This window comes from Corvus hawaiiensis, chromosome 18 (assembly GCF_020740725.1).
Source record: "Corvus hawaiiensis isolate bCorHaw1 chromosome 18, bCorHaw1.pri.cur, whole genome shotgun sequence".
In the NCBI taxonomy this organism is placed as follows: domain Eukaryota; kingdom Metazoa; phylum Chordata; class Aves; order Passeriformes; family Corvidae; genus Corvus; species Corvus hawaiiensis.
This window is the reverse complement of record NC_063230.1, coordinates 10,574,252-10,589,863: the sequence shown is the minus strand read 5'-3', so window position 1 is coordinate 10,589,863 and position 15,612 is coordinate 10,574,252. Positions and strand designations below refer to the sequence as shown.

Below are 15,612 nucleotides of genomic sequence, written 5' to 3'. Positions count from 1 at the left end.
CTCTGCTGGCCACCGAGTCCTCTTTGCTTGTTTATGATATGCTTTTAGCCTTCTGTTCCTCAATTTTGGGGAATCCAGGGATTTCATGGGTGCTGCACTGGGCACAAAGAGGGGCCTGGGTGTCCCACAGCCTGTCAGAATCATTAGCTGGGCACAGCAGCCCTTGGCAAAGCGTTGTCCTCTCTGTTCCCAGTGTTCTCACACCCCCCCAAAGCCTATCATTATCCTTTCTGATAGAATTCAGATCAATCAAACAGAATAATAGAGCAGAGGTCAAGGAAGGCTGTTCCTTCCCCAGGGAACAAGGGGCTGCTTTCATCAGAAGTACCAGGGAGCTGGTTTAATTGTTCTAAATCGGAGAAATTATGAACGTGCCTGATAATTGTGTGTCCTGCGCTGGAGAGGGAGGAGAGCTTTTGGATGGGAGCTCCCACCATGCGTGGAGCAGCATAAATCAGCTTTTAATGGTGCCACCCATGCTGGACTGGGAGGAAACTCTGCCCTGTGCCTGCCCAGCTGGTGCCCACATGAATGTGGAGGGATGCAGATGGATGGGGAAGGATGCACAGGGATGTGGAGGGATGCAGGGGGATGTGGAGGTGGCTGGAGCAGGGGACCCAGCGGGGCTGGGCACTGCACCCAGCCCCAGGAGCGAAGCTGCTGCTCACCATGCAGGAGGACCCTGCTTCTCTCCTGACATTCTGAGGGCTAATGAAAATATATTTGCTATCTGTATTAATTAAAATAAAGCGCAGCAGCTCGTCATGAGGCTCCGTGGGAGAAGCTGTACATGGGTTATCATCATCCAGCACAGCATCGTGCGGCGATGGAATTAGTTCTGCCAGGCCATCTTTAAAACACAAATCACTGATGGCTGATAGAGCTGACAATTAGTTATATAAAAACCCGTGTCACTGGGAACGAGGTGAGCGTTGAGAAACACCAGCAGCAGCCCAGGGATGGGCCCAGGGCGGGCTGGGTGGTCTCAGGGGCAGGGACATGAAGGGGGGTGAAGGCTGTGCCAGCCCCAAACTGCTGCTCTGCCCCCCAGAACGGCTCTGGTTTTAGTGAGAAAAAATTTTTTAAGAAGTTAAGAATTGATTTTCAGCCACATCTTGTTTGGGAAGAGGTTCCTTTCTGAAGGAGTGAGCCAGTGCAGGGGCACATCTGAGGGCTGGACATGGGGACATGCTGGGGGCTGCAATTCCCACATGGAGCTGCTGGCAGGATGTGCCAGTGGAGCTGCTCTGCTGCCACCCCCAAATTGGCCTGACATAATGCAACAATGAAATGCAGGTTATTGCTTTTTTAGGAGGAAAAACCAAGGAATGGAGGGGGTGACAACCTGCACCAAGGCCAGGCTGGACGGGGCTTGGAGCAACCTGGTCTGTGGAAGGTGTCCCTGCCCATGGTATGGGGTGGAACTGGACGGATTTAAGGTCCCTCCAACCCAAACCATTCTGGACTCTGTGGTTGTCTGATCACATCTGGCACTACTCCAGGCTGTGGAAGAGCATTTGGGAGCCCAGTGTGCCCCATCTCTCAGCCATCCTGGGCAGTTCTGAGCCGTGCCAGGTCCCGCGGGGCCAGCAGCAGGAATGGGAACGGGAACGGGGCACTGTGCCCCAGTTCCTGCCAGCCTCAGTGCACAGCCCGTGCCTGTGATCGATGGGGGCCAATAACTGTAATAACCACAGCCATCAGTAACCCTCCCTTTCCCTGCCTTCCCGATTGCCAGCAGCGGGGCCCTTCCCGAGCTGTCAGGAATCATTAGGCACCAGAGCTGCATCATTTCAGAGCAGGCAACAGGGTCTTTTCAAGGGCACCAGGCAGCACCAGGCAGCCCTGGTTCCTGCACGGTTCCTACACGGCCTCAGTGAGGGGAGAGAATGCAAAGAAAATCATTGCCTGGGAAAAAAGGATTCTCCCTGCAAACTGATCCCAACGCCTGTCCCGACACGTTGTTCATGCAGGCAGAGCTGAGACTCCCCCAGGAACGAGAAATGAACAGGGGCTGGGAGGTGCAGGGGACTGAAGCACAGCCTGGGGCATGGGGAATGCCCAGATTGTCCCCTTCCCTCATCCTGAGCAGCTCCAGCTCCGCTGCCTGCACGGTGTGATCCCGGGGGCTGCATCCCCATGGTGGGAACAGCCCGGAGGAGTCCATGGAGAGAGCAGAAAACACCGTGTGTGCCCTGTGCCAGCTGTCACCTGTGCCACCCTCATTGCTCTGAGGCACCTCTGCACCTTGGGAAGGCGGGCAGGACCTGATGGGCTTCAAATCCTGCCTTGAGATGCCCCAGGGCAGCTTTTGGGGCACGCCAAAAAAACCCCAAAATCTTTTGGGTTATCCCTGGACAAACCCAGAGAGGAGAGCAGCCATGGGCAGCAGTGCTGAGGCCACGTCCTGCCCTGCTGCCAAGGGGGATGAGTGACACCCCCGAGGTGCTGCCAGTCCCTGCTCCTCTCTCTGAGTCTGGACTGGAGCCATGCTGTGATTCCTGTTACATCCTGTGAAAGAAATATAAAGAGCTGCCAAACAGATTTAGCAGAGGCAGCTCAGCTCTCCCCCAGCCGCTGCAGGGGCTGTGCTGGGAGCTCAGGCAGGAGCCGAATCCTGCGGCTGCTCCAGCCAGGGAGAGCTGGGCTGTGATGCTGCTCTGCTCACCTGCACCTCCAGCATCACGTTGTCACCTCAGATTTCCAGTGCTGGAGTGGAAATCAAATCAAACCGAGCTGCAGACAGGTGGAACAGCAGAGGAGGTTGTGGACAGTCACATATTCCGTGGATGTGACCGCCTGGGAGTGAGCCCGTCAGTGATTTGTGGCCAGACACAGGAACAGTCCGCTGTTGTCATCAGACTGAACTTTGTCTCTCCAGATGTTTTAGGGCTGTGTCTCCAGAAAGTGTTTCCCAGTGCCCCCAGGAGCAGGGATTTTGGCTGAACCCACTCCTGCATCCTTCCTGGGGATCACGCAAGAGGCAGTGCCAGGGCAGAGCACCCCAGTCAAGCCCTTGGCTGGTGCAGCACTGGCACTGAGAGGCGCTGGCATGGCAGGGACACAGCTGAGCAGAGCCAGCCAGGCAGGACACCCAGGAGTGCCCAGGAGCCCCCAGGATCTCCCACGGCATCGCAGCAGGAGCTGCTCTCACAGGGCTGAGCTGCTCCCAAAGAGTTAATCCCAGCACTCACTTCTCCAGATCTGCTCCGCTGCATCTTAACAGTGATGGGAGATTAATTATTTTAGCTGCAGAGAGCTGACTAGAACGGGGTTTTGTAGCTAAATATACTCTCTCTTTAGGAACCCATTTAATTTTATGCCCTGATGTAGACGGCTGGGCTGGATGATTGGTGAAGAAAGAAGGAGCTTCTCTTTCCCCTCTTCAATTTGTAGCCTGAAAAGCTGCCAAAACACTCAATTTCCTCTCCCCAGGTAGGCCCTGAGGAGTGAACATCCGAGCTGGAGAGCCTGGGAGAGGCACAGGAGGGATCTTCCTCCGCTCCTTCATCCCTCTGGCTGCCCCATCCCTGGAAGTGTCCAAGGCCAGGTTGGACAGGGCTTGGAGCAACCTGGGCTAGTGGAAGGTGTCCCTGCCCACGGCAAGGGTAGCACTGGATGATCTTTAAAGTTCTTTCCTAATGAACTTCCAAAGGAAACGAATTCCCCTTGAACCCAGCCTGTTAATTCCTTTCAGCTGGGTCTGTCTGCCTGTGACAAGGCACAGATATGCTTTTCTTATGTTTGATATCATAAAACCCCATGATAAATTATTACCTGCATCAAAGTTCCTCTCTCTCTAATGGCTTTGCTCTCCTGTTCCCTGGTCCCTACCAGTCCGGAATATCAGGATAATTCCTGCCCCCAGGAGCTGGGAATGCAGTGGGATCCAGCTGGGACCAGTCAGCACGGGACAGGTCGTGTCACTGCCATGCTGCAAATCTCTTGATTCCTCCATAAATTGGATGAGCCTCTTTAATTCCTCTTCCTCGTTAGCTGCTGCTGCTGCTGCTGCTGCTCCTCCCACATGCCTTCGGGAAGGAGCTGGGCAATTCCCAGCATGAGCTGGGCTCATCCCTGGGGATTTGGGCTGTGCTGGGAGTGACGCTGCAGTGAAAGGGCTGGGGACACACGGGCTGTGGAGCCAGGGCACCGTGGGCAGGTGCCCCAAAGCCACAGGTGCCCGTGCGTGGACAGAACAGATGCCGGGGAGTCAAAGTCTCATTGATTCCAGCTCCATGAAGCAGCAGTGGGGAGGAAAATCCATTTTCCTCTTAGCTTGGAGAAGTGTGTAATTTGCCGGCATCTGCCAGGCCTGTGTGGATCGTTACAGCAGTTACAGCTCCTCCCAAGCACAGGGAGAAGGGGGAGAGGTTTGCGAGTTTAATTCCCTCATTCCTTGTGGTGTCCTTGCTCCCGAGCCGAGCGAGCCAGGCACAGGCAGCGTGAATTCTCCAGTCAGGCACAAACAGGATCGATTTGCCACTAAATCAGGTTTTCAGGAGTGTTTTGCTGTTGGAATTTGCCCCCACCTGCAGCAGTGGAGCCTGAACCTCCTGCTCCCACCCAGACCAGGAACCTCCTTGCCCATAGCCGGTTCGGGGGGATTCCCCCCTGTCTCAGCCCAGGGCTGGGACCAAGTGTGGGTGTGGGTGTCTGGTGCCCCCAGGACCATGTCCCAGCCCCGTGTCCCCTGCCAGCACAGCAGGTCCCTGAGCCCCTCGGTACAGGCAGCAGGAGCCAGTGAAACCCCTCCCTTCCATCCCTGGAAGTGCCCAAGGCCGGGTTGGATGGGGCTTGGAGCGAGTTTAGTGGAAGCTGTCCCTGCCCATGGCATGGGGGGTGGATGAGGTGATGTTTAAGGTTCCTTGCAGCTCAAACCATTCCAGGATTCGATGATTCCACGATTCTCTGCTCTCTGCCCTTCCCAGCAGAGGCAAGGTTGCCGCTGGGCATGGGAGCTGGGTGGGCAGCGGGAGCAGAGCCTGGTCCTTCCCGGCCACGGCTCCTCGGGCTGGGCACCACTGCCAGCATCCTCACCCAGTAATGAGGGGTTTCCATGGCAACCTTATTTGAGCATCTCGAGTGACACAGATGTAAATTTTAAAATGAAATATTCAGACCACAGTCCTGTGAGCATAAATAAACCCCTGCACACGGGCAATTTAACAGCATTTTAAAGCAGCTCCGAAACTCCCCAGGGCCAGCGGAGTCTCTGTGGCATCGGGAAATTCATGGGAATGGAAAGAAAAGCGTCCTGACCCCTTCCTGCCCCAGGAATCCCAGCACCCAGCTGTATCCCAGCCTGATCCAGAGCGGCATCAAATCAACGAGGTGTGGGTCACACCTGCCCTGCAGAGGATGCGGCGCACAGGGACAGCCCAGGAGGGACAGCCAGGTGCCCCCTGGAATGGGAGGAAAACCGCTCCAAACTTTCTTGGCCTCTGCTGCACGGTCTTCCTGAGCAAAAGCTGGGCATCTTTTTTCTTCTGGATCATCTCCTATAAATTGCTCTTTGGAACAGACCAGGTTTTCCCGTTGCACAGGACAGACCAGAGTCTGGAGGCTCCCAGCATTTCCAGACTGTCGCCAGCACTGGGGAAGACCCAGGGACGGGCACTGCTCCTTCACCCTTGTGCCACAGAGGAGAACGGCTCTCTGTTTTCTCCGACTGCGATGGGAATGTTTGGCTGAAATCCCTCCACAGCCCTCCCGTCCCTGCCTCACCTTTCCCAGGAAAGCGGCGCTGAAACTCCCGGTGCCGCGGGCAGCCCCAGCTCCGGCTGCGCTTCCCGGAGCTCCCACGGGGATGACTCAGCCGGATCGGATTGCTACGGTTTTATTTGCTTAAAGGGGGAGCTGACAGGATGCTCTTGAGGAAAACTTTTTTTTCTTTCCTGTTGGAAAAACTTAATCGGCTGAAATTGTAACTGCAGGAAAACCTGGGATTCACATCTCCTGCCTTAAAGGCTGCATCCGCCTGCGGGGACATTTGGAGAATGAAAGATTGTTTCAATTAAGGTTTTTCTGCTCTTCAAGATTCAAGGCCAAAAGCTTTTAAAATCTTAAACCAAACCAATCACAGCCAAGTGTTTTGATGGATACAACCTGCTTTTTCTCAGATCCTCCTTCCCACTCAAACCCTCTGTTTTCCTCCCTGAGGGTGAAATGTGTGTTGCATGCCCTGGAGGTTGGTGTGGGAAGAGGTGGGAGAGCAGGAGGTGCCCAGGGTGCCCCTTCCCACCCTGGTGATCCAGGGTTACACCAGGACCTGGCCTCGACATCCCTGCTTTATCCAAGATCTGGATCAGCTCTGAATGAACTCATCCCCAGCAGGAGTGATCCCGTTCCTCCCAGAGCGGCTTCTGCCAACCCTCCTGCACCAACCGTGTGGGAATGGGCGACTCCAGGATCTCTGACTGCGTGCAGAGGGTGCTGGGCAGTGCAGGATCAATCCCAGCTCTCCATGAGGGCTTGGATGCGATGCTGGCAGCAGCTCCGGGCAGGAGTAGCACAGCCCAGCACCCATGAACCCTCCTGAGCCCATCACACAGGCAGAGCTGAACACCACCATTAATAGTGCCTGGATCAGCTTTATTCACTTCTGTTACAATCAGATCCTAAACCCTTCCAGAGAGTGATTCCTGAGCTGGAGCGATCCAGCTGCCCTCCCTGGAGCGAGTGCTCACGGCGATACCGTCGGCATTAGTAATGGGAGCCGGGATATGGCTACTCCTGCTCCAGCTCTTTCAGGAGCACAGCAGCAAAACGAGGCCTTTGTGGTTATTCCAGCATCCTTTTATCAGGCATTTGCAGCTCCCTAATTCCTCTAAGCCCCTCTGGCTGAGGTATCTCGGCAATCAGGTTTTGCCCGTGCTCTCCAGCCGCAGCACCTCTGGAGCAGCACACGCACCTTGGCCATGGCTGCCCACGGGACACGGGCCTGGCTGGGGGTCCCGGGGACCCTCTCACAAGGGGATGAAGCTTTGGGGCTGGGGAGGATGGGTTTGGTGCTGCCCGGGTGGGCGGGTGCTTGGTGCCCTGCCAACACCCAGTGCTGCGTCTGGGTGAGAGGAGATGCTCCAGGAGCTCCTGCCCTGCCACTCCTCCTGTCCTGCTGCCTCTCCAGAGCCTGGTGCCACCACCCCAGCCCAGGGACGGGGCTGTGCCCCGCTGGCAGCTCCCACACGCAGCCCAGGCTCGGCACTGGCGCTTCCTCCTTGGCTAAGTATAAACCGCGGGGGCTGAGGCTGGTTGGAGACATCCTCCCCGGAGCCCAGCTTCCTGCGCGGTGTTTGCACACAGCCGGCACCAGGCACAGCCCAGAATAGACCTGCAGACGAGCTGTCGTTCTGCGTGAAGGTCGCTTTGTGCTCCAAAGTGTCCCGGCCGTGCCCGGCCCGTGCCGCAGGAGCAGCCGCTGTGCCCACGCTGCCGCGCAGAGCACAGAGCCCCCGGTGCCAAGCTCGGGAGTAGCAAGGGCGGCAGGGCCACCGCGGAGGTTTCCATGGATTTGGAGAAGGCTCTCCAGTGCCGAACCGCCTGCGGAGAGCTCCTGATCGAGATACAAGATAAACCCCTTGTTCATCTCAATAGCGTTTATTTCCTCCAGAGCTGCTTTAGCAGATTAGATCAAGGTCAAACGTGACCGTTTCTCTTCCAGCAGCTCTGAATGGATCACTTGTGCGGAGCAGGATGGGTTTCAGCAGCTGGGGAGGGTCCTGCTCTGCCGGCCCTGGCCCCAGCCCAGCCTCCTATGGGTCCATGATCGCCCCATGGGCCTTGGAGGTGGCAGAACGGCTGTTGGAATTCAGATCAGTGTGGAAAGGATCTTTCCAAAGCCCACCCTGGAAACCCACTTCAGTCCTTCCTTAAGGATGAGGATACTCGGTTCTGCTTCCCAAGATGGGCTCCAGGCAGGAATGAGTGGGCAGGGGGCTACACTGGGGCTGTGGGGGCAGCACCGGGGTCCATGGGGAGGGAGCAGGGTCTGGCAGCCCAGGGAGGTGCTGGAGCACAGCTCGGGTTTGGGGGCGGTGATCAGTCAGGAGCTGAGATCGACAACCAATTCTCTTTCTGATGACGAGGAATAAGCCCTTATTGATCCCCGATGCTGGGGCCGTGTGCCTCCCCCTCCCCTGCTCCAGCCTGGCTGTGTTCCGGCCTCTCCCTCTCCCCTGGAATGCGCATTTGCCCTTTACAAACTGCGGCGTGTTTAGTGTCTCATTAAGGAGTCGCTTTACAGAGTGTTTTATTTCATGCTTTGTTAAGGACAGAATCAAGTAAATGCATCCTGGCAAAGGATCTAATAAGGAATTAGTCAGCTTTCCGAAAGCAGAAAATATGGTTTAAAGGCACAATCCATTAAGAATTAGGGTTCACATGACAAATAACCCGGGGATCCTGGGTTGGTGGTTTTGGGAACACATCAGGTTTAATCCTTGGCTGTCCTGCTGTGAGCCGGTGTCCCAGCATGTCCCAGTGTGTCCCACTGTGTCCCAGCGTGTCCCAGCATGTCCCAGAGTGTCCCAGAGTGTCCCAGCATGTCCCACTGGCCAGTGAGCCCCCTTCCCTCCCAGGCCTGCGCTGCCTCCCCTCTGTCGGAGAGCCCCATCTTCTCCTGTCATGGACAAAACCTTTTGCTGCAGATCCCTAAAACTGTCACCTGGGCCATGGGAGAGCAACCACCGACGGCTCATCCCGGGCTTGGGATGTGAGAGGACGAGAAGAGCCCACGAGAGCCCTGCAAAATTTCTCAGGGAAGGAGAGCTGCCACTGGCATGGCCTTGGGGATGTTTCCCCCCAACAGCCCTTGGCAGGGTGCCCATGGAGGCCAGGATCAGCCCAGGGTGGGATGGAGAAGGAAGCAGAGACATTGAAAAACAAGCAGAGGGTGTGGAAGCTCCCTGTCTGCCCCCCTAGAAGTGTGGGGACATCGAGGCACCCAACCTTCCTGGGGGGAGATTATTCAGAGCCGACACAAGCTGGTGTTTGCAGATGATGTGTGTGAAATGTCTCCTAATGTGCTCAGGGAATCGGTGATGGATTTGCTGAACCACTTGCTAATTAAGGAATTAATGCTTTAACTTGTGGGAAACATCAGGAGAGGCCAGGAAGCCCTCGGGGGCCGGGACAGGTTTGCTGGTGGTTGCAGCAGGGTGAAGTGGCTTGGGACAGGCACAGCTCTGTCCCCGGCTATCCCAGGGGTAAAGGACCAGCCCAGGCACCAGGAGAGTGTCCAAGGACTCTCCTGGACCAAGGAGCAGTGCAAGGGACTGCCAGAGTTTTGCAGCTCCATCCTTCAGGCTAATTCACAAACCTTTGCCTGTTGTGTTCCTTATCTTTGGTTCTTGCCAGAAACTGCTTCTATTTTCCAGAAGATGGAGCAAAGTCAGTTTTCAGTGCTGCTCGGTCCCTCTGCACAGGCTGCTCGTGCCTTCCCTCAGCTCCCCTAGCCAGTGTCACCCAGCAGTGTCCCTGTGTTTCAGGATTCACATCCAAAAGCTCCTTTTTTTTTCCTTTCCCCCTTTTGATTCCAGTCCGACCATAATGAGCAGAATTTGAAACAGAAATCATCAAGTTAAATGTGACCCAAGAGTTGTGCTTTTGTTTAAAGCACCCGTACAACCGAGGTAAGCTGAGGTTTATCAGGAATCTGCTTGGGAAGGAAACCTGGACTGCTGCTCCAGCCCCCATCCCATGGGGAGCTGGTACCGTGGTGGACACACATCCTGGCTGCCACCACGGGCACGTCACAGCAGCTCGAGCTGCTTTAGGGGTCAGTCAGTGCCTTCGTGTGCAGCCACAAAGGGGAGCACGAACCCGGGCAGCCCCAAGCCAGCAGTGGGGCTGGGGGCTTGCAGACCCACCATGCCCACACAGGGACAGGGACCCTGCATTCTGGGGGCTCCAAACCCTCCCAGGGGAGCTGAGGGGGCTGGAATTATGGTCTTTAAGTACCGTGCATTAAGCGCTTTCCCTGGCAACTGCTGTTTCCATGGAAAGCGTTGACTCTCGGGCTCTTGGAGCTCTTTGAGGCATCTCACAGAGCTCACGGCGAATTCCAGCCCATGGATCACAGCCCGGTCACCTCGGGGTGCTGGATAAATCTGTATTTATGCAATTACCCCCCTGGCCAGAGTGCTGCTGGGCGGCTTTGGTCACTCGCTCTTTCCTGCCGTCCCTGTTCCCAACAAATGTTGGGTTGGGTTTGCCCAACACGACGGTGCCTGAGGGGGCTCTGCCAAGGCGGGTGTGTTGTGCTGTGGGGGCCGGTTATTCCTTCTTCGGGAAGTGGTGGGTGTTCCTTCAGCCACAGCTTCCTGGGGGCTGATTTCACGCCAGCAGCACAGCTCTAATTTCATGCCCAGCTTTGCCCAAATCCCACTTTTCCCTGTTTTTTTTCAGACAGCGGATCGGGGGCAGCGCTGGTGCCGGCCAGCCCGGACCCTCTCACTGCAGATGAGCCAGTAGAGAAGATGGGCGGTGGGGCTGCAGAGCTCGGGCACAGCACGGGTTTGACTGGTGGCGCTGAGGATTTTGGGCAGGTTGTGGGCTCAGACCCTGGAGCCGGGCAGCTGGGGCAGGGCACTGCCCTCAACCTGCTGCCAGCCCCGGAGGACGGTGCCGCGCCGGCGGAGGAGACCACGCAGCTGCTGCAGAGCCACGTCCTGCCTATGGCCACCGCTGCCCCCAGACCCGATGCCAGACAGACTTCCCCTGTTAAGAAAAAGCCACCGACTCTAAAGCAAGTAAATACAGGAAGGAAGCACCCAAGGCTGAAGCCCACCCTGGCAGGGCCCCCCGGAGCTGCCTCTCCAGCCAGCCCACGGAGCTCCAGGCTCCCCACGGCCACCCCGGAGCTGCGGGTGCCAGCAGAGGACACGGAGCGGAGCCCCCCCGAGCTGCCCTGGGTGGACCAGACGACCACCAGCCGCCCCACGCTGCAGATGTCCCCTTCCACGCTGCCCCCAGCGCTCCCTGACAGCACGGGGGATGCCGGAGAGGCTCCGACCGCGGCTCCCGCTGGCGCTGCCGTTATCCCAACAAACAGCGCGGACAGGGACGCGCACGGCTCCGCGTCGGAGGAGAGCCAGGAAACCACCACGTCCACCATCGTCACCACCACCGTCACAACCACGGAGCCCACCCCGGGTGAGCTGAGCTGAGCACGGGGCTATGGCACTGGTGGGGAGCATGTCTGGGTTTAGGCAGCCCCCCAAAATCAGGTCACCACCCAGGTTTGGGGGCTGCCTAAAATCTTCTGCTCTGCGTGCACTTCATGGTTGGAGGGATGAAATATTTCTCCAATGAGGAAAGGTTGGGAGAGGTGGGAGAAGATTCCAGGGAGAGCTTAGAGAGCCCCTTCCAGTTCCTAAAGGGGCTTCAAGAGAGCTCAAAAGGGACTTGGGACAAGGGCCTGGAGTGACGGGACAAGGGGAAATGGTTTCCCAGTGCCAGAGAGCAGGGTTAGATGGGATATTGGGAAGAAATTCTTCCCTATGAGGGTGGGGAGGCCCTGGCACAGGATGCCCAGAGAAGCTGTGGCTGCCCCTGGATCCCCAGAAGTGTCCAAGGCCAGGTTGGATGGGGCTTGGAGCAACCTGGGCTAGTGGAAAGTGTCCCTGCCCATGGCCAGGGGTGGAAAAAAACGGGCTTTAATTTCCCTTCCCACCCAAACCACTCTGGGATTCTGTGATTCCATGGGGTCACCGATGGAGCAGGGATTGGGATGCTGGGTTTTGGGGTGTGGGAGAGAAGTGCCAGGTGGCTGTCCCTCGGTGTGACCCGGCTGTGTGTCCCCCCAGTGCTCTGCAGCATGAGCTTCCATGACCCCGAGGGCTACATCGACTCCACGGATTATCCCCCGCTGCCCCTGCACGGGTACCTGCAGTGCACCTACAACGTCACCGTCTACACCGGCTACGGCGTCGAGCTCCAGGTGAGCTGTGCCTTGGGGGGCATCCCCACAGCCAGACCCCCCTGGTCACGGCAGCAAATGATGCCAAGCGCCCACAGCCTTGGGCATCTCTGCCCACTTGATAAAACACCCCTTTCCAGGGAAAAAGTAGATTTTTCTGAGCTCTTGTAATAAATGAACTCTGGGATGGAGCTGGAACATCCTGAATGTCAGGGATGACCAAACCCTTTAAATGTCATGCAATTAATTCAGCCAAGAGGCACTGGCAGCAGGTTGTGAAAACGGCACTTGATGGGAAGGGGCCACCAGCCCCCTGCTCTCTGCACCCCCCATTTGCTGGGAGGGGTTTGGGTGGCCCTGAGGGTGCTGGAAGCCCAGGAGGGCAGCCCAGGTTCCCCCTCTGGTGGGTGCAGGTGCTCAGCAAACGCCCACTCCTCAGAGCAGGGGGTCTCACCCAGGCTGATGTGCGCCATCATCTCCCCCCAAAATGAGCATCCCTCAGCCTGGCGAGGCAGCGAGCAGGGCAGGGGCCTCTGCACATTCCAAACGCTCTCTGGGTCAAACCATCCCAGGATGCCCATGCTCCCTGCAATCCTTTCTTCTTGCGTTTTCTCCACGTCACCATTTGCATGCCATGAAAATCCCTCCACTTTGAATTTGTGTGATTGAAAGTGAGCATTAAAAGGAGCAGGAGTTCCAGTGGGGTTGCCCCCACTGTCCCCCTGGTGTGTGCAGGCAAGGGCTGGCCCCCAGGGCACGAGGCCGCTGTGGCTGGCAGCCCTGGTGGGGAGGTTGCCCTGGGAGCAGCAGTGGTGCAGGTTGAGCACTGGGGAGTCTGAGCGGCTCAGTCACTTTTCCAAGGCAGTGGAAAAGTAACTGGACACGGCAACTGTCTCCTCAGATCCACAGGGTGCTGAAGACAGGCTGCTCTGCTGTAAATTCGCCTCTGTCCTTAATCCATCAGGTGACACCGCTGCTGACCTCACTCCTTTGCGAGCTGAGGTTTTAATGGAGCATAAAATTGGCCTCTCCACCCCCCTAAGCTTTGCATTTCGCTTTGCTGATGCTTCGGAGCATTTCAGACAAATTAAATCACAACAGCAGGTCGGTGCTGGTGGAGCATGCCTTCATCTGCAGCTGGCAGTGCCCTGTGCTGCAGCACCGCGGGCTCGGGGCTCAGAGGTGAATTCAAAAGGGAAGGCTCTGGATAAACCAGGGTGTGGGGTTTGGGGTCCCATCAGAGGGGTTTGGATTTGATTCCCAGCTCCTCTAGCAAGGAGGTGCTGCCTCTTACCCTGGGAATCTCATTAAAGGCATCTGCAAGAGCAAAGAGAAGCCCCTGGCACAGGAACCCCTGCGTGGGCAGTCACCTCTCACTGCAGGGGCTGTGGGACAGCCTGGCGGCGGCCAAAATGCCTGCAGCATTCCAGCCCTGCCCAGAACTGCTCCTGCCGGCACTGGGAGCCATTCAGGAAGACACAGGGACCCTCCACTTCCTTTGGAGCCAGATCTCCACTCACTGCAGGGAAATCTGCCCTTGGGGAGGAGTGGACATAAAGCCTGGATGTCACGCATGGTCCTGGGAAAGGCTGGGAGCTGCCCCAGGCTGTGTGAGAGCTCAGGGTCCCTGCTCAGCTCACTGCCCACCCCTGCACCCCTCACAGCATCCCAGGGAGAGCCGTGTCCCTGCCTGTGCCACGGCAGCCCTGGGAGCTGGGAGCAGCCAGCTCTCCGAATGCTTCGCGAAATTCTATTTATTTTTAAAATTCTTGAATCTTCTTGTCAGGAAATAGAATTTCCCTAAAGAGGCTTTCCAGTGGGTGAGCGAGGCTGGCAGCCTGACTCGAGGATCCCTCCTGCTTTCCCCAGGCTCTGGAGGAGCTGCTGCCGGTGCAGGCTGTGATTGAAGTCCAAGCCCATGCTCCCAGCCCCTGGCAGGAGCTCGCACATATGGTCCCTCTCGCTGGGCTGATGGTCCCTGGCATGGGGCCACAGCATATTCTGAGCTCGCTGGTTACTCCAGGCTCCTCTGGGAGTGCCAGCCTGGTGCTGGCACAGGGAATGGCACTCGTGGTGACACCCTGCTGCTCAAGGCTTTACCGAGGGTAGCTGATGGTGGAGCCGAGGGGGTGCCCCGTGACACCCAGCACTGATCCCCAGCCTCCTCCCTTCTGCAGAGCTCTGCCTGCTCCAGCTGCTCCCCTGAATCCCCTTCCCAGTTTCCTGGAGTGATTTGGCTCCGTGTCATGTGCGTGGTGCCACCATCAGTGGAGGGAGCCAGCTGGGGAACAGGTTTGGCTTGAAGGGATTGCAGAACAAAATCTGCTAGAAACACCTTGGAAAAATCCCCTTTGCGGGGATCCAGACCCAGCTGGGGAAGCAAAGCTCTGTCCCAGTGGGAGCTGGGGGGAATTGTTGGCGTTTTATGGAGCCCACTTAGATCCCTGGACTCCAAATAATTCACCCAAATAACACCTAATTCATCCCATTTTTTAATAATTAGATCTGAGCCATCCCAGCAGCCGCAGTGTGTGCTGGCCATGCTGGGGAGGCACTTTTTTGGGACAACATCTGGAAAAGAAGAAATGACCCAGGGCAGCTTGGGGACCAGAGTTGCACTTGGCCCATGCTCCTGACAATGCTTTTCCCTGCCAGGACCCAGCTGCAAAATAAGGCACAATCAGCTCCTCTTGGATTGAAACACGGGCTGGGGTCAACTCAGGCACGCTCTGAACCAGCCTGGGGATGTTAATTCAGCTTTGCAGCGAGGAATGGGCTTTTCCAGGGATTTTCCTTCGGGAGCAGGCTCAGGGTGCTGAGGGCTGAGGGTGGCTCCATGCAGTGCCCTTGGAGCCAGGCACATCCTGGCCCTGTGTGCCAGGGGGAGGTGGGCACGGTGGTGACAAGAGCCACAAATCCCTCCAGTCACAACATCGTCGGGAGCGCTCCCAATCATGGCTGGGCTGGTGCTAAATATAGAGCCCCGGGCCTCGCACACTCAGGGAAACAAACGGTCTGATGAGCATCTTTCTGCTGAAATACGAGCCCATTTATTAAGCTAAATGGACGTGAAATGTAAATGTGAGGTTACTGCTCAGCTCTTTCCAAATAATAATTAAAGCCTTTTGGAACTACTCATTAGATGCACTATGTGGCTCCCCGTGCACTCCCCGGTGGGGTGAGGCATCCTGGGGAAGATTCCTGGAGCACGGGGTGGGTGGTGAGCACCAAACCCTGAGGAGTGCCCTGGTTTGGTGGCAGCACTGTGCTGGTGTGATGCTCTGCGGGTCTGTGTGACAGGGCTAGGATGTGACTACCAGGGCCCCCACCCTGCCCCCACAGCTCACAGGGCTCTGCTCCCCGCAGGTGAAGAGCGTGAACCTGTCGGATGGGGAGGTGCTGTCCATCCGCGGCGTGGACGGCGACGCCCTGGTGGTCTTGGCCAACCAGACCCTGCTGGTGGAGGGCCAGGTGATCCGCAGCCCCACCAACACCATCTCCGTCTACTTCCGCACCTTCCAGGACGACGTGGTGGGGACCTTCCAGCTCCACTACCAGGGTGGGTGTGTCCCCGACATGGGTGGGAGGATGGTGGACTGTGCCCTCACAGATCAGCCACGCTCCTGTTTCACCCTCTGCCCGTGCCCAGAGCATCGCCTGGGGTGGGTTGAGGTGTTGTGCCCAAGGTGGAG

At 57.2% G+C, this 15,612-nt stretch overlaps 1 protein-coding gene across 2 annotated transcripts in view; it reads left to right on the top strand.

Moving 5' to 3' along the window:
- The window catches only part of SEZ6L (seizure related 6 homolog like), a 34,703-nt gene that overhangs the window by 10,617 nt on the left and 8,474 nt on the right, over positions 1-15,612 (top strand). For both annotated transcript variants that reach the window (XM_048322832.1, XM_048322831.1), the window contains exons 2-4: positions 10,408-11,154; positions 11,808-11,941; positions 15,287-15,479. In XM_048322832.1, the coding sequence (XP_048178789.1) occupies positions 10,408-11,154; positions 11,808-11,941; positions 15,287-15,479 (1,074 nt within the window). The remainder of the gene's footprint in view (positions 1-10,407; positions 11,155-11,807; positions 11,942-15,286; positions 15,480-15,612) is intronic.